At 41.7% G+C, this 24219-nt stretch overlaps 9 protein-coding genes across 9 annotated transcripts; 7 read left to right on the forward strand and 2 right to left on the reverse strand.

Moving 5' to 3' along the window:
- Positions 1–132: 132 nt before the first annotated feature.
- On the forward strand, positions 133–1185 carry FOA43_004091 (uncharacterized protein; the record flags this gene model as incomplete). Its single annotated transcript, XM_038924334.1, has 1 exon — positions 133–1185. The coding sequence occupies one exon, from the start codon at positions 133–135 to the stop codon at positions 1183–1185; it is 1053 nt and encodes a 350-aa protein (XP_038780262.1).
- A 270-nt stretch (positions 1186–1455) lies between these two features.
- Positions 1456–2418, forward strand: CDC28 (Cyclin-dependent kinase catalytic subunit; the record flags this gene model as incomplete). Its single annotated transcript, XM_038924335.1, has 1 exon — positions 1456–2418. One exon carries the CDS (start codon positions 1456–1458, stop codon positions 2416–2418), a length of 963 nt encoding a protein of 320 aa, XP_038780263.1.
- Positions 2419–2500: 82 nt separating this feature from the next.
- FOA43_004093 (uncharacterized protein) lies at positions 2501–3997 on the reverse strand (the record flags this gene model as incomplete). The annotated part of the gene is made up of 1 exon (XM_038924336.1): positions 2501–3997. One exon carries the CDS (start codon positions 3995–3997, stop codon positions 2501–2503), a length of 1497 nt encoding a protein of 498 aa, XP_038780264.1.
- A 745-nt stretch (positions 3998–4742) lies between these two features.
- FOA43_004094 (uncharacterized protein) lies at positions 4743–5492 on the forward strand (the record flags this gene model as incomplete). The annotated part of the gene is made up of 1 exon (XM_038924337.1): positions 4743–5492. One exon carries the CDS (start codon positions 4743–4745, stop codon positions 5490–5492), a length of 750 nt encoding a protein of 249 aa, XP_038780265.1.
- Positions 5493–5937: 445 nt separating this feature from the next.
- CPA2 (carbamoyl-phosphate synthase (glutamine-hydrolyzing) cpa2) lies at positions 5938–9417 on the forward strand (the record flags this gene model as incomplete). The annotated part of the gene is made up of 1 exon (XM_038924338.1): positions 5938–9417. The coding sequence occupies one exon, from the start codon at positions 5938–5940 to the stop codon at positions 9415–9417; it is 3480 nt and encodes a 1159-aa protein (XP_038780266.1).
- Positions 9418–9693: 276 nt separating this feature from the next.
- FOA43_004096 (uncharacterized protein) lies at positions 9694–10944 on the forward strand (the record flags this gene model as incomplete). The annotated part of the gene is made up of 1 exon (XM_038924339.1): positions 9694–10944. The coding sequence occupies one exon, from the start codon at positions 9694–9696 to the stop codon at positions 10942–10944; it is 1251 nt and encodes a 416-aa protein (XP_038780267.1).
- A 392-nt stretch (positions 10945–11336) lies between these two features.
- On the forward strand, positions 11337–18753 carry FOA43_004097 (uncharacterized protein; the record flags this gene model as incomplete). The annotated part of the gene is made up of 2 exons (XM_038924340.1): positions 11337–11343; positions 11462–18753. 2 exons carry the CDS (start codon positions 11337–11339, stop codon positions 18751–18753), a joined length of 7299 nt encoding a protein of 2432 aa, XP_038780268.1.
- Positions 18754–18971: 218 nt separating this feature from the next.
- On the forward strand, positions 18972–21821 carry FOA43_004098 (uncharacterized protein; the record flags this gene model as incomplete). The annotated part of the gene is made up of 1 exon (XM_038924341.1): positions 18972–21821. One exon carries the CDS (start codon positions 18972–18974, stop codon positions 21819–21821), a length of 2850 nt encoding a protein of 949 aa, XP_038780269.1.
- A 113-nt stretch (positions 21822–21934) lies between these two features.
- On the reverse strand, positions 21935–23896 carry FOA43_004099 (uncharacterized protein; the record flags this gene model as incomplete). The annotated part of the gene is made up of 1 exon (XM_038924342.1): positions 21935–23896. One exon carries the CDS (start codon positions 23894–23896, stop codon positions 21935–21937), a length of 1962 nt encoding a protein of 653 aa, XP_038780270.1.
- Positions 23897–24219: the final 323 nt, after the last annotated feature.

The raw sequence follows: 24219 nt of genomic DNA on the forward strand, positions 1-24219 counted from the left end.
GAATGTGTGTATACTACTTGAATTAATGAGAGGTGAGTTGTCGCGACGACGAGACGTCAAAAATTTTAAAGAGGAGAAATTATGTTGACCTCGATGCAGTTCTTCTTTCTTCCTAAATCGACCTCCTACATAATGTTGTGTGCATTTTCTGAGTTTACAGACAACAAAGTGGTCATTGGACTTTTGTATGCTGCCTTGGCAGTGGGATGTATCAAACTCACCACTACCACGTTGAGCCTTCTAAGTATGGTCTTCGACTTATATGTACTACCATCCGTCGATTTTAGCAAGTACGGGGCCCATAAAGGCAACTGGGCTGTGATTACTGGTGCCTCGGATGGAATTGGTAAAGAGTATTCCAGACAGCTTGCCAAGAAGGGATTTAACGTTGTTTTGGTGTCGAGAACCAAGTCTAAATTACAGACAGTCGCCAAGGAGATTGAGGCTGAGTCCAAGGTGGAGACAAGAGTCGTGGCATTTGATGCTTCCAAGGATGTTTCCGAAAACTACGAAGCAATCAAAGAGACAACAAAGGACTTACCAATAACCATTTTGGTCAATAATGTTGGAAAGTCTCACTCAATGCCTGTGTCGTTCTTGGAGACTGATGAAAAGGAGATGAATGACATCATCACTATCAATGATATCACTACCTTGAAAGTTACTAGGGTTGTGACCCCTCTTATCCTTCATACTATCGGTAAATCCAAAGGTACCAAAGGTACCAGAGGTACCAGAGGCCTCATCATTAACATGAGTTCATTTTCCGGTCTCTTTCCTTCTCCAATGTTAGCAACTTACGCAGGATCCAAGTTCTTTTTACAAGGTTGGTCTGCTGCAATTGCCGGTGAATTGAAGCCCCAAGGAATCGATGTCGAATGTGTTCTCTCGTATTTAGTGACTTCTGCCATGTCCAAAGTCAGAAGAACATCTGCTACAGTTCCTAATCCTAAGCAGTTTGTTGCCTCTACATTAAGAAACATTGGAAGAAGAGTTGGTGCACAGGAAAGGTTTGCTACAATTACTCCTTATCCAAGCCATGCTGCGATGCATTGGATGGTCGCCAATACAGTTGGTGTCTTCTCCAAGGTGGCCAATAACATTAACTTGACTATGCACAAGTCTATCAGAGTGAGAGCACTCAGAAAACAGAAGAGGATCGCCGAAAATACGCTTAAGCACTAAGTAACTTGCATATACTCCATTCTAAATTTAATCATCCCATGGTCGCTACCAGTCGCGTCAACCCAGGTCGATCGATTCTGCAATTTGACAACAACAACGAACGCGCTGTCCCAAACGGGTAATCTTATTCATGAGGAATTTCGATCCAATTCTTTAACCTATATATATATTTTTTTTTTCCTGTCTTGTTCATCTTTGTTCCCTTTGGCAACACTTTTACTACGTGATCAACAGTCAAAATCTTCGTTAACTTCTTGGTTCTTCTTTAACATGGCAGAATTGAATGACTTTGAAAAGTTGGAGAAAATTGGAGAGGGTACTTATGGTGTTGTATATAAGGCAATTGATACAAGGCACAACAATCGTGTTGTAGCCCTAAAGAAGATTCGATTGGAGTCAGAGGATGAAGGAATTCCCTCCACTACTATCAGGGAGATCTCCTTGTTGAAAGAGCTTCGTGATGACAACATCGTGGCATTGTATGATATCGTTCACTCAAACAGTAACAAGATATACTTGGTGTTTGAATACTTGGATATGGATCTCAAACGTTACATGGAGTCAATTCCTGAGGGGGAAGGCTTGGATGCTGATATGGTTAAGAAGTTTATGCTTCAGCTAGTTAAGGGAATCTATCACTGTCATGCCCACAGGGTTCTTCACAGAGACTTAAAGCCCCAGAACCTATTGATCGACAAGGAGGGTAACTTGAAGGTTGCCGACTTTGGGTTGGCTCGGGCATTTGGTGTTCCCTTGCGTGCCTACACTCATGAAGTGGTTACTCTTTGGTACAGGGCTCCAGAGGTTCTTCTTGGCGGTAAACAATATTCTACAGGTGTTGATATGTGGTCTATAGGCTGTATCTTTGTAGAGATGGCGGAGAGAAAACCGCTATTTGCAGGAGATTCTGAGATCGACCAGATATTCAAAATCTTCAAGGTTTTAGGTACCCCAACAGAAGAAGTGTGGCCAGAGGTTACCTATTTGAGCGACTTCAAACCTACTTTTCCCAAGTGGAGAAAGCAGGACTTAGCATCAGCCGTTCCTTCCTTAGACAAGAATGGTGTTGATCTACTTGAACAGCTGTTAATTTACGACCCTGCAAACAGAATCAGTGCTAAAAGAGCCTTGCTACATCCTTACTTCCACGAAGATGCTCAACAACAACAACAGACTACCGATTACCGTCAGCAGTCGACGATGCAAGTAGATTCTTCAACCATATACACCTAGCTGAGTTAGCTATCCTCTCTCGTTATATACCCCATACTTAAGTAGTCACGAAATAAACATTAATTAGTATACAGTTTCTTGACTAGTGATGTAAACGATTTCCTGGCACCAATGCAAACAACACGCTAAATGCGGCCGCCACTAAACAAATCATTAGCAACACAAATAGCGATCTCTTTAAAAGCAACTTCCTCACAAATGGCTCCCTTATCTTGATGAAACCACCATGAGAGGCACGGCTCTCCGCAAGTCCCAAAAAACATAATATAGGATCCACGCGATAGAAAGAACTGAAAAGGAAGTAGGAAGCAAGGAAGAATGGAATGGTCACAACAGCACGAGTGCTTTTCGGTTTATAGTTCAAAAATATTAAGGTGTAACCAGTCCAGAAGGCAGCAAATGCACAGAAAATGGCCAAAAACATCCGTATCACTGCAGATCTCGATGTGACATTGCACATCGCAGAATCTCGAAGAAAGTTTGGATATGCCTCATGTTCCATTGCCTTAAAAACGTACTCTCTGCACTCATCGAATACTTCCGGATCGTCACGACCCACCGTTTCAATGGCATATATTACTCTTTGCCTCATTTCATCAGGAATAAGAATCCTTCTATCAGAACCATTCAAGAAGTAAGTGTTCAAAATGTTCCTTGAAGATTGCCTAAGCGTAACTCGGGTTACGTAATGTAGATCCTTGAAAGTTTTATTATTTCCACCAATATCCTCTTGGATGAACGCTTCCACCATTTCCGAGTCAATTCTTGACGTATGCTCGTAAGGCTTTTCACCAAAAGTCGTGTCTCCTTCATTAAACTCATCATCATCGTCATCATCATCTTCAAGTTTTTGCTCACGAAGAGGAAGTTGTGCCTGATATTGAAGTAATGCCCGCTGGTCGGCTTGCGATCTGCGCTTCAATTCTTCAATCTTGGCATTAACTACAGGATCACTAGACCTCACAGCCGCCTCTCCTCTAAGGAAAGAAGACAACCTGTGTGCATCATGACCTTCTAGCAAGTCGTTTTTCATCAACAAATCCAACAACATCGAAGAAGAACGCGAATCTCTACTACTGGAAGTACCTGCTGAATATCTCTTTTGAGAGCTCAAACTTCCATGTCTGGAACTGGAAGCGCGTCTCAGTTCATCGCTTTCTTGCTTATCTGCTTCTTTCAATCTCTCATTGACTATCAAAGACTCTCTGAGACCTCTCACATAGACCTTACAGAGATTAATATGCTGAACCGTATCTATCCAGAAATCCAAGTAATCTATGGATTTCTGTGTATCTCTCATGTAAATATAAAAAGACCAAAGATCCACGGTGGCTAGAGTCTTTTTATTCAAGATCTCAAATAAGGTGGGCCATCTGTCCAACGATTTATGCATTAGAGACGACGACACGTCAGAGTCATTCTCTTTGTCAGACGGGAAAATTGGTACCACCACCTTGGTTCCGTTAGATTCTTGTGGCACCAACTGTTTAAGAGCTTCATAGTAATTTTTCAGATCGGATTGTTCATTAAAATTTGAGGATACCAGTCCAGTGTTCTCGTAAGGTTGATTCGACGACATAGTGCTTCTTCAACTAATAGGGAACGAATGGATCAATGGACAAATGATTGAATGTAAAAGGAATGAATGAATCAACCAATCTGTGAAGGTCCTTTTCTGTTTTCCTGTAAAGGTGAGATACTGATACCAGGAAATAGGCAAGATATGTCAACTGTTATATTAAATGCTATCTCTCTGTTACACAAATTTTTTCTTCTTCCCTGGTGTTCCTTTTGTATATTCGCTGATTCTATTTTAACAAAGGAAAAATTAAGACTGGGCCTGCCAGAAAAATTCCGACCACTACTGCGTTTTTTTGATTCGCGCACCTCCTTCTATATAAGATGGTTTGTTTAGTTTTCTTAATGCGGAAATACTGAAGAGAATCAGTCAGGGTTGCAGATAGTGTAGTAGGTGGTTATCAGTATTCGATCCTATACTTTGATTCCAGATTTGCTACCAAGTATCAAGAGAATTCAGGGCCATCGTAAAAATCTCGGATGTTTGTAAATAAGGTACCAGTCACCATTGTGATCTATCTATCCAGATGTGGCATGATTGAGATGGCTGGTTTCATGGTTAATTCTGGTGGAGTAATCAGGTCGATAGTCGCGTCGCTGAATGAACTCACCTTTTCTGCCTTCCCCCCATCCTCACCCTAAACGCTCGCTCCTTCTCTTTTTCCGCGCTTAGACAAGATGGAAATCCTTATTCCACTCACAATTATTTCTGTAGCTTTCTTCTTCTTACCATCATTTTTTGCATAATGCCTATTGAACTTATCTTATCACCTTTACTGAGACCCGTTGTGCTGGCAAAATCATTGCTTTTTTCTCCTCACCGTAGAGCTTCAAGATACATTCCTCATATCGTAGATTTAGATGAAGCCAAATGCTCTAGATATGCCATCAGGAGAAGATTTGGTACTGGTTCCAAAATATTTGATGTATATGATACAAAGGCAGAAGGATCAGGTCCTATTGGTCCTACCGAACAGTCTAAATCGTTGTTTTGGTTCGACAGATCACGTGCTGTTAAGGGCGCTTATAAGATGTTTTCTTCCGAAATAAGGGCCACCGGTCCTAATGGAGAAGATGAACCCTGTGCCACATTAAGAGCAGGTTTAAGATCCAACGTGCTATTAATCAGAGCCCCCGATGTTCCCGCTGCCGAACTTGGTTGGCATATAATTAGTCACCGTGTCGATGCATTAGATGCGTATAGAATGTTCACTTTGGCAGACGGTGCCACATATCAGTGGACCACCAAGGGAAAATTTCTTGAAAAAGTACAAAATCTAGGAGAAAAAGAGTCCGAAATTAGGGAAAGAATAGGACAGGTAGTTCCAGCTGCTGGCGCGGGCTTCGATCTTATTGTGGACGAGTCCAAAATCCCAAGAGAAATGGCATTGGCTTCAGCTTTGTGCTCCTACATTGATCACTGGAATACTACACTTGATGTTGGCGGGATCTACTATGCCAGACAGCGAAGCCATATCAGATGGAAGAGAGACTGAATAAACGAAAAGAAAAGAACTACAACAACAACACAAAGACCAAAACCTAAATAATATTACTTCTAATAATCTTATTCCTTCCTTGACACTCCAAGACATTCATCCTTAATCCTAACGTAATGATCTCTGCATAAAATTTCTTGATGTAATGCCATGTGCAGGATCGGGTTTCACGGACTCACTCGCTGAAAATTATTAAGCGCGCTACTGGAAATTACTCTTTCCAGCTGAGCGGAAACGTCCTAATGTGGTAATTTTGGAAACCGCGGACGTAAGAACAATCAATCTTATTTTTTTTCATTGAGTCACTATTCGAAATTTTTTATTTCATCAAGTGCCCGAAAAAAATTTTCGTTTTATATAAACTGAAGAGATGTGCATCTAGTTTAAGTATTGCTTCTCCTATTCTTGAGCTGCTAGCTTTTTTTCACAACTTCTACACATAATGTTCATGAGGTACGGCTCTAACGCCATATTGAAGCATTTGGGTGCAGTAGGCAGGAATACCCTCTCCTTAAATGGAGTTGTCATTGGCACCAAGGCAACCATGACTTTGATCGCATCCATAAAACCCGTTGCTCACAACAACTTCTTTCGGTTTGCATCAACTGCTTCTTATAAAGGAGCAGAATTACTTAATAACTTTACAGACCAGCACGCTCACAAATTAGCAGACGTTTCCAAAGTGTTGGTTATTGGATCCGGTGGTTTGTCCATTGGACAAGCTGGAGAATTTGACTACTCTGGATCTCAGGCCATCAAGGCTTTGAAGGAGGCCAACAAGAAGTCGATTTTGGTGAATCCTAACATTGCAACCAATCAGACTTCGCATGCTCTAGCAGACGAGGTTTATTTTCTTCCCGTTACACCTGAGTATGTCGAATATATCATTGACAGAGAGAGACCAGATGCCATTCTTCTCACCTTTGGAGGCCAGACAGGTTTGAATGTTGGTATTGAGCTCGATAGAATGGGAGTCTTCAAGAAGTACGGTGTGAAAGTTCTAGGAACTCCAATCAAGACCTTAATTACTTCTGAGGATAGAGATTTGTTCGCCAGTGCGCTAAAGGAGATTGACATTCCTATTGCGCAATCTGTTGCTGTGAACACTTTGGATGAAGCATTAAAAGCCGCTGCTCAGATTGGCTATCCCGTGATTTCCAGATCCGCCTTTTCTCTCGGTGGTTTGGGTTCTGGCTTTGCCAATAACGAAACTGAAATGAGAAATCTTGCTTCTCAATCGCTTTCTCTTTCTCCACAAATTTTGATTGAAAAATCCATGAAGGGCTGGAAAGAGGTTGAGTATGAGGTGGTTAGAGACAGGGTAGGTAATTGTATCACTGTGTGTAACATGGAGAACTTCGATCCATTGGGTATCCATACTGGTGAATCAATTGTTGTGGCTCCATCCCAGACTCTTTCCGACGAGGAATATCACATGTTACGGTCTGCTGCCATCAAGATTATCCGTCATTTGGGTGTCGTTGGTGAATGTAATGTCCAGTATGCCTTGAATCCTAACAGCTTAGAGTACAAAGTCATTGAAGTGAATGCACGTCTTTCAAGATCTTCTGCATTGGCCTCAAAGGCTACTGGATATCCTTTGGCTTACACTGCAGCGAAGATTGGCTTGGGATATACCTTACCTGAGCTTCCAAATCCAGTTACCAAGACTACTACTGCCAATTTTGAACCATCCTTGGACTATATTGTTACTAAAATTCCTAGATGGGATTTGGGAAAATTCCAACAAGTCAAAAGAGACATCGGTTCTTCTATGAAGTCTGTCGGCGAAGTTATGGCTATTGGTAGAACATTCGAGGAATCATTCCAAAAGGCCATAAGAGAAGTTGATCCTCAGTATGTAGGTTTCCAAGGTGCACAGTTCGACAATTTGGATGACGCACTTTCTAATCCTACCGATAGAAGGTGGCTTGCTGTTGGTGAAGCCATTTTGAATCAAGGCTATTCTGTTGATAAGGTTCATGACTTGACTAAAATTGACAAGTGGTTTCTTTACAAGCTCCAGAACATTGCTCAGGCACAACATGGAATGGAGAAAATGGGATCTTTGGAAAACCTTAATGAGGAAACCATTCATGAGGCAAAGCAGCTTGGATTTTCTGACTCTCAAATTGCTTCCTTTGTCAAATCAGACGAATTATCTGTTCGTGCCAGAAGAAAATCGTACGGTATTGTTCCTATCGTGAAGAAAATTGATACTTTGGCTGCCGAGTTTCCAGCTAATACCAATTATCTTTACACAACTTACAATGGTACTCAGAACGACATCGATTTCAACGAACATGGTACCATGGTTTTAGGTTCCGGTGATTACAGAATCGGTTCATCTGTTGAGTTCGATTGGTGTGCCGTGTCTACTGTCAGAGCTTTGCGTGCTGCCGGTAAGAAGACCATTATGATTAATTACAACCCGGAAACGGTTTCCACAGACTTTGATGAGGTGGACAGACTTTACTTTGAGGAACTTTCCTTTGAGAGAGTGATGGATATCTACGAATTAGAAGGCTCTGAAGGTATTGTAGTTTCAGTTGGTGGTCAATTACCTCAGAATATTGCCTTGACTCTTCAACAGCAACATGCCAAAATTTTGGGTACCAGCCCTGTTGATATCGATAAGGCAGAGGACAGACAGAAGTTCTCGAGTATATTGGGATCCATTGGAATTGACCAACCAGCATGGAAAGAGTTGACTTCTGTTGAAGAGGCCAAAAAGTTTGCTGAGGAGGTGAAGTATCCTGTCTTGGTCAGACCATCATACGTTCTTTCCGGTGCCGCTATGGCCGTTATTGAATCTCCGGAGGAGCTATCTTCCAAGTTACAGAATGCTTCAAGAGTGTCATCAGATCATCCTGTTGTCATTACCAAATTCATCCTTGGAGCTCATGAGATTGATGTCGATGCTGTTGCTGCCAACGGTAAAGTTATCGTGCACGCCATATCAGAGCATGTTGAAAATGCTGGTATCCACTCTGGTGACGCCACTTTAGTGCTACCACCTCAACATCTTGAGGATTCAATTTTAAAGAGGCTAAAAGAGATCGCTGATAAAGTTGCGGCTGCTTGGCACATTACTGGTCCATTCAACATGCAAATCATCAAGGAAGAGAATCCAGAAACCGGTATTCCCGACTTGAAGGTGATCGAATGCAACATTCGTGCCTCAAGATCTTTTCCATTCGTATCCAAGGTTCTTGGTTGCAACTTCATTGACACTGCTGTCAAAGCTTTACTTAAGGAGCCTTTACAGCCAAGAAATCTCATGGCTGAGAAGCACAACTATGTGGCTACAAAAGTTCCTCAGTTCTCTTGGACTCGTCTCGCAGGTGCCGATCCATTTTTGGGTGTTGAAATGTCTTCTACAGGAGAAATTGCCTGCTTTGGAAAGAATTTGGTAGAAGCTTATTGGACAACTATTCAAGCTACAATGCACTTCAGACTACCTATTCCACCGGAAGGAGTTTTATTTGGAGGAGATACTAATGCCGAGTTCTTAGGTACCGTTGCCAAAACCATCGAACCTTTGGGTTACAAGTTTTATGCCTCATCAAAGAAGGTGGCAGAGTATCTCAAAGAGTACACAACCCAGGAAGTGGAGGTTATAAACTTCCCTAAGGACAATAAGAAGGCAGTTAGAGAGATCTTTGGCAAATACAACGTTGAATGTGTGTTCAACTTGGCCAAATACAGAGCCAAATCGCTGGACGATCCCGATTACATCATGAGAAGAAATGCCATTGATTTTAGTAAGACGCTATTTACAGAGCCTAAGACATCGATGCTATTTGCACAATGCTTGGTAGAGAAACTACCTCAGAGAATAGTAGACAGGGCCAAGAGTGAGCTAGTCGTTCCCGAAGAGGTTAAACGGTGGAGTGAGTACTTAGGTGGTAAACCAGTCTAAGCCAGGCATTATTATTATATAGAAAAAGCACGTTCTTTTTTACAAGTCCAATTATAATACTAGTAGGGACCCGACCGACCGCTTTGGTTTTATTTTTTCCCTTGCGCATCTGAACTTCTGATATGGCTGGCTGGCTGGCTGGCTCTCCACGGACAGCGAGACTTTTTCAACTTTTAAAGCGCGTGCAAAGCGAGTCGAATTTTTAGTTTGTTCAAAACGTTATACATCATTTGTCTTTTGATTTGAAGTAGTGAACCTTTGAAGAAAAAAAAGAAAATGGGCCTCTGTGGATCTAAGGAAAAATCTGAAGTATCTGGACAAAGAAAGCAGGGGGGGTCTTCGAAAGCACAATCTTCTACTGGCAGAAGAGGGTCATCGGATGCGGCTGGAGAAGGTACCTCGACATCAACGGCTTCGATTAAACATGGAGATGGCACCAGTGGGGTTAAAAAAACATCTACGTCAACAATCAATACTACGTCCAATGGTAATACATTCGGTGGAGGGGGCGCCACAGAAAATTCAATGACTACCAACAACAAAACAGAGGTTAAAATGCTTCTATTGGGATCAGGAGAATCCGGAAAGTCCACTATTCTTAAACAAATTAAAATTATTCATCAGAGTGGTTTCAGCAAGAGGGAACTTTACGATTACAAGCCATTTGTATTCAAGAATATAAGTGAGTGTGCAGAAGCTATAATCAAGGCATTGAGGCAGTTTGACTTGGAACAGGAACTTGAAACGTTAACTTCACAGGATTTAGATGACATACTTAGCTATGAGGTGCCTATGGATGAAGATAGTGAGGATCTGAAGTTGGAAATCGGTGATAACGTTAAAAAACTAATTGCTGAACCGGTGGTGAACAAATTGTTAGAGCAACACATAGGGAGCTTCTACATTATGGACTCTGCCAAATACTTTTTCAGCAACCTGGACAGAATTACTGCTGAAGAGTATATTCCAGATGTGACAGATGTTATCAGAACGCGTAAACAGACTTCTGGTATCTACGATACACGATTTCAATTGGAAGACATCGATATTCATCTCTACGATGTTGGTGGTCAGAGATCCGAGAGAAAGAAGTGGATTCACTGCTTTGATAACGTTACAGTGATCATGTTCTGTGTGGCTCTATCGGAATATGATCAGATGTTGTTGGAGTCATCGACACAAAATCGTATGGTGGAGTCCCTCAACTTGTTTGAATCAGTGGTTAACTCGATGTGGTTCAGACGAACCTCTGTTATTCTCTGTCTTAACAAGATCGATGTCTTTATTGAGAAGTTACCCAGGTCTCCTCTAGAGAAATATTTTCCCGATTATGCCGGTGGAAATGACGTCAATAAAGCCGTCAAGTATATTCTCTGGCGTTTCAAGCAGCTCAACAGAGCAAATCTCAATCTGGTCCCTTATGTTACTCAGGCTACAGACACTAACAACATTAAACTAGCGTTTGCCGTAGTTAAGGAAACCATTTTACATAACGCTTTGATGGATAGTGGAATTCTTAAAGCCTGATAACCATTTTCCTATTTGACAGTCGAAATAATATCCGTAACTTCTATATTCTGCCTGTAATCACTTGCTTTACACAATCCGGGCGAAGCCGCGAGCCGTATCATCCGCAGACCCCCGACCCTGGACCCCCGACCCCGAATCTACCGGGCAATTTCTTTTTTCCTATGTATCTCGATTTCAGTTGAAAGGAGCATTCAATGCTTGCCTTTCTATTCAAACACCTGTAGAGCTTCCATTCGGCGTCTTCGTTTCAAAATGTATCAATTTATTCTTATACCATGCATTGCTTATGTTTTGGTACTTTTGGGCCTCAATTTATGCCTTGGAAAGACAGCTTCCGTGGGCTTTATCTCATGGCTGGAGCTACTCCACGTCAAATTGCAGCTCAAGACATGCCTCGTTTCTATAGGGTCGATTTCCCTACGAGTACATCCGTTATCGATATTAAAATGGTTTAGATCCAAAAATAGTCACAATCATACCTTTATTGGTTGCGATCTTTACGGAGTTGTCATAGATCTAAACTCGGGTTATGGATCTCAGCCGCCATCGAGCAAGACATCGAGACACTCACCTACCTCTCCTGATATCTTCAAAATTGCACGATCACTATCCAAAATTGCGTTTCTTTTCCCTACATCCGTTAGAATGCAACATCTCACAGTCAAAAAGGGCTCGTCTTGGCTACAATTCGACGATATCGTTCTATCTTTGAACCTAGAATGGTTGGAGAAGACAATGCTATTTTCTTTTCATAACGATGCCTCTCTGTTACGTATTGATGGTTTTCCTTGTTTCCAGAATGCAAAAATATTGATCAGAGGGGAAATTCCATTTGTCAAGTCTGACGTTCTTATTGACAATATGTCTGTATCTGTTAGTACAAACAAGCTTTCACTCGATACAGATAATGCCGCTATCTTCTTGAAGAACTTACGGTCCAAAACTTCCCCTGATTCGGAATCCGCTGCCCCGATTGATACAGTGCCATCGTCGCATTCTTCTGTAAAGATATCGTCCATCCTCCATAAGATCAGGGTCCTTGACATATCATTTTCCTTTGACAGCCTTAATATCAGCACCAAGTATTCAGATTTCCTTCTGACAGGTCTTTTTGTTCGAATCGATCACAAATCTCCTGATGATTTGGAGTTGAAAGATTACGCTTCTGGTGACCTTCACAAGCTGACACTTGCAGTGACCACCTTCGAGATGGCTCCAAGGGCTCTTCTTGATACCAAGGTTCGTGCAGAATTCATCACGATTGCTAGTGTGATTAATATAGGGGAGACATGTCGGGCATTCGAGAAAATCAATGACGAAAGTTTAGCCAAAGTGTTTGAAGACGAGGAGGATTCTTTTCTTGTTAGGAGTGTTTTCACCATTACCGAAGTATCTACCACCTCTACGTTGGATGATCTGCTGACACTATTGATGGCAAAACCAGCCAAAAAAACCAAGACCAATGAACGAGAAAAGTCTTGTTCATCTTCTATTCTCAAAGCCAACCTTCTAACTTTGACCAGGAAGATAAAGGTAAAGTTTCAGATTTTGAGCTCCTCACTGTTCCTTCATCTATCAGACGACATCAGACTACAATTGACAGTTGATGATGCTCGTGTGGATTCATTAACTAGTGAAGGACCGTCATTATTTGAGAGCGATTGCAACTACAATGCCATCAAGCCACTAACTTTTGCGTCTAGAAATATTCAACTAAGGGCCATTGAAGGTACTTTGAAAACTAAGCTTTTAGAGCTTGATAAGTTTGATCTTGTTGTGTCCATTAGTTTGGAGAACTCCATGCTTTATATAGATGATGTTCGAATAGATGCGAACCAGATCGAGATCTTGTTCGAAGAGATTCGTATATTCAAAAAGTTGACTAAAGTTGCACAGACAATTGACATCGATCCAGAACGATACCATAGCTCTGAAAACTCATCATCAGGCATTTTGCCGGTTGTCAAGCACTTTCGGATTCACATTAGAAGGCTTAGGTTTGCCGCATGCTTTCAGAATCCCGTTCATTTCTACAATGGTGTGGATCAGTCGGATTTGAACAAGTTCGAACGGGGTTTCTCTATTCAGACACGCGATATATGTGTATCCACAACTGCTACTGCTGCAACTTTCTCCTTAAGAGAGTTGAATTGCTACTTGATTAGAGATTTCCATTCCAAAAGGTCTTTGGGCAGATTGCCACGGATAGCTAACTTGACTAAGATAACCAGTAAGTACCAGTTCGATTCAAAGACATTGTGTTTAACTTTTCCTAAGATTGATATGTCAATTTCCATTGAAGTGGTGTGGTCCATGCTGTTTGCCATGAAGGTGATTCAGGGGGTTATTCCTAGAATAAAACCCTCCTCGAAGGTTGTGTCTGATTCCGTCGCTTCTAAAGAGACATCTTCCAAAAAGCTTTCCTTGCGTATTGACCTTTTAATGCTTAAATTGTGCCTTCCCTCTGATATTGACCTTGCATTGGAGGTGAGTTCATTGATTACATCTGAGAACGATGGTAAATTCAAGGCCGTAAGGTTATATGTGACGAATCCACATTCTCCTAAAAACTGGAGTCCGCTGGTTGTCCTAACTCGTGGAGTTTTCAAGAAGCCGGGAGATGTCATAGATGTGGCATTTGACTCTATGAGGCTTGAAATGCCTTTCGAATACGTGTTCTATGACACCTTTGATAACGCTAGAGCATTCCAGAAGTCCTTGGCCCAGTTACGACACAACTTCAAGGACCTCATGCGTGTTGATGATAACGATAAGAGTTTCAAAGTGGACATCATTCCACCTTCTAAAGTGGACAAGCCTCTGGAGTTTCCGAATATTTGTATCCGTGCCAAGGAACTTGAATTTTGTATGCATGACGATCCATTCGAGGCCAAGCTCACAAGATGTTTTCTTTTGGGACAGATTGAACAGAAGCTTAGAATTGCCAAACTGAGTAGCTTTAGCAAGTATGAAAAAGCTATTCAAGAAAAGCTCCAAGAACGGTATACATCATTGATATTTGAAAGGGGTATTGCCAATAAACCAAAATCCGACGAAGTAGCTCTCAAGGAATACTCTTTGTACTTGAAGGACTGCCACGAATTCATTGAACTTCCGAAGGGAAGATTGCTTGCTAATTTAAGTGAATCCTGGATCATGCGTTTGGCCAATGCACGCAATTTCAACTACGAGGATGATGCTCATAGAATGAGCGATCCCCTAGTTCGTAGAGAGTTCTTGGAAAAGTATCCTTTGATGGTCTCTGGAGGGATTCCTCCATTATTCAGTCTCAGAATTAGTGAGTTGAGCCTTAAGCTTGGCAAGCCTTCATTTGGCTTAGCCAATTACCCCGAATTCCTCTATCAAACTGGCGATAAAATCCCAAAGGATATGGAATATGGTATATTGGTTCCTGTCAACGTTGACCTTCAGTGCTCCGATTTGGAGTTTCAGATCAAGGACTATCCACTTCCGTTGTTGGCCTTTGGAGGTTCTTCTACAGACACAGCTAAATCTATTCGAATTTGTGGAGACCTCGCCATTATAGAGCAAATGTACATTCCGGAAGAAATTCGATACAACTTTGTTCCTTTCGTCACCCAGTATAGCAATCCTAACCATACCGACAATTTGTATGCGTTCCATATCTCCCGTACAATGACAAACATTAAGTTTGTGACCGATTTGGATGTTCAGGTGGACTCTTCTCGGGCAACGGTTATTTCTTGGGCCTCGGCAGTACAACCGGCATTGGTTTATGCGATGAACAGTTTTGATGTCTTCTCCAAACCCCCTATCGATATCAGTTTACCGACTGGTTTTTGGGACAAGATTCCACTTATGCTTCATTGCAAATGGACCTTCCATTGCACTAATGGTATACATCTATTCATTAAGGCTGGCCAATCTCCGTACGATTACATTGGAAATTCAGCAGGTTTTCTCTTCAAATGGGAGGATAATGTTGTGCTAAAGATCAATAGTACAGGAAAATCTGAAGATTTCTTGATAATTGAAAGTGAAAAGTTTGAAATGGCAATTCCTACGTTCCATATTTCATCCCCAGAGCAACTAATTTACAGCAGGAGCGGAAGTGGACGGGAATACTCTGTTCGCAAAACGATAATAAGGCTTCAGAACAAACCTGTCACCTGGCGGCTAGGCTTTTCATTTGAAAGGAATAGAGACTCGATGACTTCTGGTCATGCAGGATTTGTTCCTCGTTCTTCTGAATTTAAACCTCATTACCTTGTGCGCCTCAAAAATCCAGCTACGTTTAAAAATGACTCTGAAAGGCGGAATCACGACTCGTACGAAGGATGGAGAAGTGAATACATTCATTTAGCCGTGTCTGTTTCCTCCGCTTGCAATAATCTCTCACTCGAGACGCATAATGCAGCACATCTTACTCCTCTCTCATTTTCTCAGTTCTTGCGTTGGTGGAATACATTCCATCAGGGATTGGGACTTCCAATCAAGATGGGAAAATTGTTTGACACCACAGATATGCTTAGTCCCAGAGTGAAATCACCTAAATTTGGAGCTCATTTATTCTCTATCAGTTATCAGCTATGTGTGAGGCCAGTTTATCTTGCGCACTTATATCGACACACTGTTGACTTACGTGCCAACAGTAAGATCTCATACACAGGCATCAAGTCACTTGTACAGGGATTACTTATAGATTTGCATCAGAGTAAAACGGGAGTCATTGGCAGAAATGAGAACAATGAGGACGTGATCAAAGAACTTTGCCTTAAGATGAGGAAAGGAATTATCGATTTTGAGAACGCAGACTTAAGGATTATCACTGCCGAGTTTCACGAAACCTCCGCTGCTGGTATGCTAGCAAACGAATATGGAATAAAGGGCAACGAAAGCAGTGGAAGATCATCGTTTGACGACTTTTCTACCTTCTCATCGTCGGCAAATTCCCAAGATAATTCCGGTAACGAATGGTTTGACAAGGATGATTTTGTCGAGCTTGATGTTATACCATCGGCTGAGGATGTTCCAAGATGGAGAATGATTCCATTGGCATCATCTCCACGGTTTTACTACGTAAGAGATCTTGGTAAAACCATGTTTGAGTTCCCGTTTGATGATGTTCAGAGTAGGACTCACGACTGCCAGCTTACCACGCGGGATTTTTCAGAAGAGGCTGGAAATCTTGCTGAAGCTAGAATATCCGAACTCAGACAGATTCTCAATGAGAAGAGGTCATTGAAAACCCATACAGATATTGTGAATGGCCAGATAAAGGACTTGGAGCATCGTCTTGTCAAACTAGAAAGCTTGAAAGAGAAGTTTAAAGAGGGAGTTTTCCCACGGCGTGACGAGATGGAGAATGAAAGTATAGTAGAGACCAGACAAAAGAGCCAGAATGGTGCCAGTACTGAAAATGATGGACTTTTCCGGTGTGTGTCGACCACCTCTTCGTATCTTTCGACTTCTATCGCTTCTACTGGAAACATGAAATCGGATACTGCATCGACCTACAGGAATCGGTTTATTGTATATAAGGTGGATGTCCTCTGGGATGAGAAGACGAAGAACAGGTTCCTGAATTATGTGGATAAGGTTTCAGGTCGTCGGTCTTTAGTATTTAGTATGAGTCACAAAGCCATTCGTTTAGCAGATGATTTGAGTGCTATGGATGAAAGGGGCAGGAGGGATCTTCCACCTCAAACGAGCGATTACGAATCCGAGCTTCAGCAATCTGCAACATTGATAGAGAACTTTGATGAGATATTGCATGGCACAAAGGGTATTAGCAATGCTTTTGTGGAGGATAGCTACTTGTTGAAGTTCATATTTCCTCAGCTCAGAATTAGTGGTACTGATAACAGCTGTCTTTCGGCGATGTCTAACGAGGTGATCATAAAACATTCTACCGTAGGATCACGTGGTCGCAGTGGTGCAGATATTTCTATCGAGACTAGAAGTGGGATCACCATTTCAGATGCCTATATGTATGTCCTTGAGAAGGAGAAAGCCTTACGAAACGAATACGAGTTTTTCACGCCAAATGATCGAGCCTGGCCCCCCAAACTTCCATTTGAAATGTACTATTCGTCTGATGCATTGAGTGATTATACTGTGATAAGGAACTTCACTGCCGGGGCTCTTATAGTAAAGCCGAACGAGCTTCATTGCTCGAAAGAGGGGGGATGCGATAGTAAGGCGTTGAAGGAGAGCGTTCGGATTGTTGCTCCAACTGTTCATATTACTGCGAATAGTAGGCAGTACGCTACCATTTTGGACTGTGCCTTGTCGTTGATAAAATTTGAAAAAACAGAGTCTCAAAAGATGCGGGAAACTGTGAAGAACTTCGTCAAGTTTTCTGAAACGGAGGATCTTAATGATATAGCCAGTAGGATCCAGAGTCTACAGCAGGAAGCTCGGCAGTTGGATAGATGCAAAGGTATTTTACGAATATCAGACAGCGATATTTATAAAAAGAACAGTACCTCTATCAACATTCAGCTAGAGAAGATAGCTCTAACTTTGAATGCGTTGGTTGGTTATTTGCAGCAGACCAAGTCAGTCAAGTACCAAGACTCGTTCGATGTGAGACATTTGGTATTCAGTGCATTTAGTATTGAACTAGAGTTATTAGATGACGATGGATTTACATTTTTGCAACTCAGCGCAGTTGATACTTACTATGGCACTACACAGAGGCCCGATGGAGCCAGTCAGAACCAGGTTTGCATTTATGACTTTATAGCATGTGACAAGACCGCGGATGCCAAGTATGATACGGTGATTTCGAGGTTTCAGAGGACTGAAAAACCGTTGTGTTTTGTAGATTGGAGCTTACTAGCTCCCGTTGGTGGAATTACGGTGATTGAACATAGAACTATCGATATGGCACCAATGAGATTGCAGTTAGACTACATGCTTGCTCAGAAGATATATAGATTTGCATTTCCTAAGAGCTGCATGGAAATAGGCTCCAAGGAGCTACTGGATGGCGATAATTCCGAATCGAACGTGGAAGATTTGTTTGACGATGTTTCGCTCACTTCTACGGATTCATACAGCTCTGACTTTGTTGGCTCGTCTGCAAGTTCGTCAATTTTCACGCAATCGACCGATGATCCCGGCAGTGTTGCCCATAGCTTTGCTATGAATAAGGTCAACAACAATAGCAATAGTAGCAGCAGCGATAACGGCGGGGGTAAGATGCATAAAAGCTTGAGCAGAATCTTGAAAAGGTCAAAGACCCGAGCTGTTTCTACACGTAGCAATTCTTCGTTTGGTGAATGCAAGAACAGATTAAAGCTTTCTAAAAATAAGACTGGAGAAGAGATGCACGACGATAATATGACGGAGATGCAGAGACGTGCCAAACTTTACATGCTTGGAAACTTGATCACCATCAATCCTACAAGTTTATGTTTAACGTTTAAAGGTAAAGGAAAGCTGAAGATTATCAATGTGACCGATATGGTTCTTGAGATCCCAAAGATCGAGCTCGAAAACAGAATCTTATCCACGGAGGAGCTTCTTGCTCTGTTCCGAATCAAGGTGCTGAGAATCGCTTTGAAGAATATTCCCGGGTTCATTCAAGGAAAGTTTAGAAGGAACGATGGGAAGAATGAAGGAGAAACTACACTCAGCTCAGTTATCAAGTCTGTGGGTTCATTTGCTGACCCTGATATGGTAATAGCAGAAAATCACTCCCATCAGCATCGAAAATTTCTTGATCCGGATTTGCTTGAACCAGAAATGGAGGAGCCTAGAAGACGAAATTCGAAAAGTCATCATATTAGCCTCAAGTCTTTACAGATGAAGGACTGAACTATTATATACTCATAAGATTAAAATGACAATGTACATCAGAAGAACAGTTGTTGGCCGAGTCCCTTAATAGATGAAACCTTTTGTCTGGTGTATGGATGCAAAAGGTGGCGAGGTAATCACGTCTGCGTACACCAGTGGGAAATGGCTTCCTCATCGGCCAAGATAAGCAGCTAACAAATATATTCCTATATTACTTATACAACTCACTTTGGACAATGGATTTCATCAAAGACATTGCCAACAGGGCACAAAAGATACTAGATAATGGTAACACGTCGAAAAGATTGACCAAGGCAGAGTTACTGAGAAGGAGGTTCAAACTTCCAGACTCCGAGGCCATCATAGATGAATCTCTAGTGGAATTGAGAGTGTCATCAAGCTATCTACGTGCCCGCATTGAACGAATGGCAAAATTAGGAGTTTCAATTGATGGTCCCACTACGTTTAACGGGAGACTTACATTGACGGACAATTACCTTGTATTTGAGGATTCTTACAATTCTATAGTGTGTTCATTTGTTATAGAGCTACCGATGGTTCAACGGATTCAACGAATACATCGAGCCTACGATTTTTCCATTGCTCTACTGACGACAAATGGATTGGAAATCACTCTCAAATTCATAGGAATCAAGTCTCAATGTGAGATGTATGGACAAAAGCTCATTCATCTGCTTAAGGATAAGCTTTCCGATGTGAAGGCTATGAATGAATTCCGTAAGAGTCTCTATTCAGAGTATTTACTTTCAAAGAACAATTGTAACACCTTGGAGGTCAATGGAGCTCCGGAAGGTGGCCTAGGATGGGTATTCAAGTTCCCTGGCAATGCTCAGAAGCTTAGAGATCGGCTCAAGATGAAGAAATGGTTTGACTTCTTCAGGGAAAATGGTCGAAACTTTGCTATGGTTCATAATATTCTCTTTCATAAGCTTGTCAGTTATGGATTACCCAATAAATTGAGAGGGGAACTTTGGGAAACGTGCTGTGGATCTATCTATCTCAGGTATATGCACAATGACGAGTATAACACGATTCTTGTTGAGCATGATGGTGAGGGTTCTTTAGCGATTGAAGAAATTGAAAAAGATTTGAATAGATCTTTGCCGGAGTATCCGGCCTATCAGAATCCTGAAGGTATTAACAGATTGCGTCGGGTTCTAACTGCTTATTCGTGGAAGAACCCTGATGTGGGTTACTGTCAGGCAATGAACATTGTGACGGCTGCCTTACTGATTTATATGTCTGAGGAACAAGTGTTTTGGTGCTTAACTGTGTTATGTGATAAGATAATTCCTGGCTATTATTCCAGAACTATGTATGGTGTGTTATTGGACCAGAAGGTGCTTGAAGCTCTTTTTGTCAAGACTCTTCCATCTTTGGGCGAGCATTTCAGCTCTCACGATATTCAATTGTCGATTGTTTCGTTACCGTGGTTTCTTTCCTTTTTCTTGAGCACGATGCCTCTCATATATGCATTCAGAGTGGTAGACATGATGCTTTTACATGGTCCTAAAGTATTATTCCAAGTTGCTCTAGCTGTTGTTAGAGTTAATGGCGAAGCACTTCTCAAATGTGAAGATGATGGTGAATGCATTGCCGTTTTCAAAGATTATTTTGCGTCTTTGGATGATATGGAAATGTCGTTGCTTCACCAGGATCGTATGAGACCCAAGTTTGATAATCTTTGGGAAGTTGCATTCAGAGAATTCTCTGTTATAGATGATAAAGTTATTGAACAACTGAGAAATAAATTCAAGAATGAGGTTTTCCAGGGCATAGAGACGTTTGTAAAACGTGCCGAACTCCGAAACTTGCCGAAGGCCCACAATTTAACAAACGAGCAGTTATCAAACATTTATGACAGATACTATAGTGCTTTGATTGAGGGTGCAGAAAACCCACCGGATAGAAGTGCCAGCACGATGGATTTCAATCATTTCGAAGTTTTCATGGGCCAATTGGTTGATTGGATTAATGCTGGTGAAATAACTCGGAAGCACACAGAATTCTTGAAAAGACTCTATGAGCACTGGTCAAATAACGAAGGAATCATGAATCTTGAAACCCTTATTATGGGGTTGGATAAAATTATGGATAAGGATATCATGAACTCTCTTTCCAACTTTATTGCTCTATATGACGATAAAGGTACTGGAAAGATTGAAAAAGATGTGGTAATTCAGTTGGCTGAAGATCTCATCTTCATCACCACACCATGGAGGGAGGGATTGGTCTTTGATGACATAACGAACCAAGCAATTGAGGCTGAGATAGCTAAAAAGATAGTGGAGCGGAGGGAACTGTTGAAAAAGCAAGGAGTAGAAATTAGCGATGATGACGATATCAGGCTCCCGAATGAAGTCAAATTTAACGAGGAGAAGTGGCAGGGAAGACAGGCTGAGAGATATATGAAATCGAGCTCCAACTTCTTGAGAATGATCTTTCAGTATGCACAACCTGTAGAGGATTCCAACGAGCCCTTGATTGATCTTGGTGAGACTGATAAGGGAAATGAAAGTGTTAAACACAACATGGCATTGGATCCTTCTCGTCCTGTTTACATCACACCATCGACATTCAGGATGGTCATTCTTGCAGATGACACCTATGAATCATTTTTCCGCACGCAGTTCTATAAATCGTTCCACGTGGACGAGAAGATCAACAAAAATGTAGGCGTTGTGGACAATTTGAGAGGTATGCTCAATAATTTCTTAGCCGATGGTAGACGAGTGGCTGTTCAAGTAAGAAAGCGTATGGATGAAGCTACAAAGAATACCAAATCTTCTGCAGATGGAAGGGCAGGTGCAGTAAGTAGCAGTGCATCTATGAGCAGCAAATCTAACAGATCCCGTGCATCAAGCTCTATAAACTACAATGATGATGATGATGATGACGATGACGACGACGACGAGGATGACTTCGGTAATTTCGTGGGAGTTGGATATGATGACTTAGGTGACATTCCAACAGGTGGAAACGAAATGAGCGTGTTGCATGATTTAAAGGATGCCGAAAAAGAGACACAGTTGGCTCATAGTTTAAAGGCTGCTAAACTAGAGTGAAGAAAGATGACCTATTTATGTATACCAACATAAACACCAATTTAATGTTACAAAATTCAAGGGTAAAATCGATACTTAAATACATGACATCCTTTTTCATTCTCTCTCTCCTTTCAATGACTGGAACCAAACAACTTTCTCAACTTGCGGAATTTCTTCTTCTTGGGCTTCTTTTGTACTTCGTGTTCTTCTTTCTTCTCGTGATGTTGATGATGATGATTGTTTCCTGGTTGCTCGCTAAAGAACCTCGAAAGACGAGAGCCTGCTTTTTGAACAGCTGAATGATGAGGAGGGGTAGAGGAGGAACTTGTTGATCTAAGGCTCTTGGACCAGTTAGGATTAGGTTGTGTCAATGTCTTCTCGGCAGGAGAATCAAATTCATCGTCAGAATCGGCAAATCGTGATTTGAATGCAACAGGATTGATACCCGAGACACCTGCGCCCATGTCTTCGTCAGAATTATCACCTCGAAGGGTCATTCTGTTTTCCTTTCTGACCTTTTTTTCTGGATGATTTTCATTTAAATGCTCTCTTTGCCAAGAACTTGTCCTCTGCAATTCATTGTAACTTTCAGAAGCAGGGTCAAACGCGTCAGCGAGCTGTGTTGGAGGTCTTGCCTTGGCTTTCTTGAGGAGAAACTCGGCACGAATCTGCGCAGGTGATTTAGCTCTACTTTTCTTGGCGACAGTTCGGTTATTGTAATAACTTTGTTCAACTACTTTAGAGGCAGCAGAAATGTGATCAGAGGTCATTGAAACTCTAGTTGGAGGTGTTTGAAGCAATCTTTGTCTTGCATCATCGGAATATCTTAACGAGACCCGCATTGCAGATGTGTTAGCACTCATAGTTCCATTCTTAGTCGAAGGTCTTAAAGAGGTTCTCATTCTTGGAGAACCATTTAGGGCTGCAACAGATTGAGGTCTAGCCGGGGATGAACCACGATTTAATGATGGAGAAGACGAAATTGCGTTGAGGCGAGTATTCTCAGCTGTAGCTAACGAAAGGTAAGGGCCTTGCACGCCACTAACGCTATAGTTGGAGTATCGTTTAGAGTCATCAGAGTTCTTGAGTGCAGAACGCCTCATTACAGGCTGTCTAAGATTGTCAGACTCACTCGTAAGAGGTGGGGTTGGAGACATGGAAGTCTCTTCAGTAATACCAAGTGTTGGTCTTAGTTGTTGCGCCATGGTGGTGTGTTCTGTATCATCGTTGAGGATTACAGCGGGGACTGAAGTTTTCATGTAGTCGTCAAACACTTCCATCTCTGTGTTTTTGGACACAAGACTTTCCTGTGATTTCATATGGCCGTCGACGGAAAACTCCGGGGACGATAGAAGCCTACCAGATGCAGACTGATCTTCTTCCTTACGTTTGAGCGGCATCGAGATAACCTTCTTTGCATCCGTTTCTGTATCATCCTTAATTGTTGCCTTTGTGTCCTTCGCATCTTGAACAATTGGCTCAATTTTCACCTCGTTTTCGACCTCTTTATCCTCCGGAATTGTAGGTTCAAGGGTGATATCTTTACCAGTTGGACGAAGAGAGCTAAAACTCTTCTTCTTTACAGGTCTGTTTAATTGGCTGTTTTTCGAATTAAACGAGGCGCTGCGTCTGAAATTTCGATATCTAGAAGGAGTGCTGACCAATGACTGCGTCCTATAAGGTGGTTCCTCAACAATGGGCTCAGGAACTTCGACAGCAACCAATCCATGTTTGGAAGGGACCCATTTTTTGACCATATGATATTCTGGAGGTTTATTACCAGCGGTATTAAAATCGGACATTGACCTCCTATTCCGTAATACCGAGGAAGACCTTGTAATGCTGCTGTTTCTGCTACTTCTTAAACTATTTCTTCTTATCGACAACATACTGGAGCTTCTCTTCAAATTGTTTGCCTGTTGAAGAGGTGGCATTTGCAATCCACTAGGGTTGTTGTTGTTCTGCTTTAGAGCCTTTCCAATGACAACAGCAGCAGCCATTGCTCCATCATTTGGTTGCGCGGAATTCTTGCTGGAAGCATTGACACCAGTATAAGCGACGGGTTGTCTAGATCGTCTATGTCGTGAAAACATACTGGTCAATTGAAGAAGAAGGTGAAAATCGAAACGATACAAACGAAAGAAATTTAGAAGAATATCAGCAAAGTAATACAAACAAGAGTTGCGCATTAGGAAATCTGGCCGATCAAAAAAAAAAAAAATAGCGTGCAGGGGAAAATTATACATACATCAACTACTGATGACCTTGGTATCTCTCTTAATTATGATAGATCTAAGCAAAGCTAGACAGACTACTATCAAGTAGAAAATAACTCACTTCAGGCAATTTCTGGTTTGTTTATGACAACGGCGGTTGACTTGTTTCGACTAGTAATCCAATCTCCAGTACAAGATGA

Source organism: Brettanomyces nanus, chromosome 4, assembly GCF_011074865.1.
Source record: "Brettanomyces nanus chromosome 4, complete sequence".
NCBI classification, from domain to species: domain Eukaryota; kingdom Fungi; phylum Ascomycota; class Pichiomycetes; order Pichiales; family Pichiaceae; genus Brettanomyces; species Brettanomyces nanus.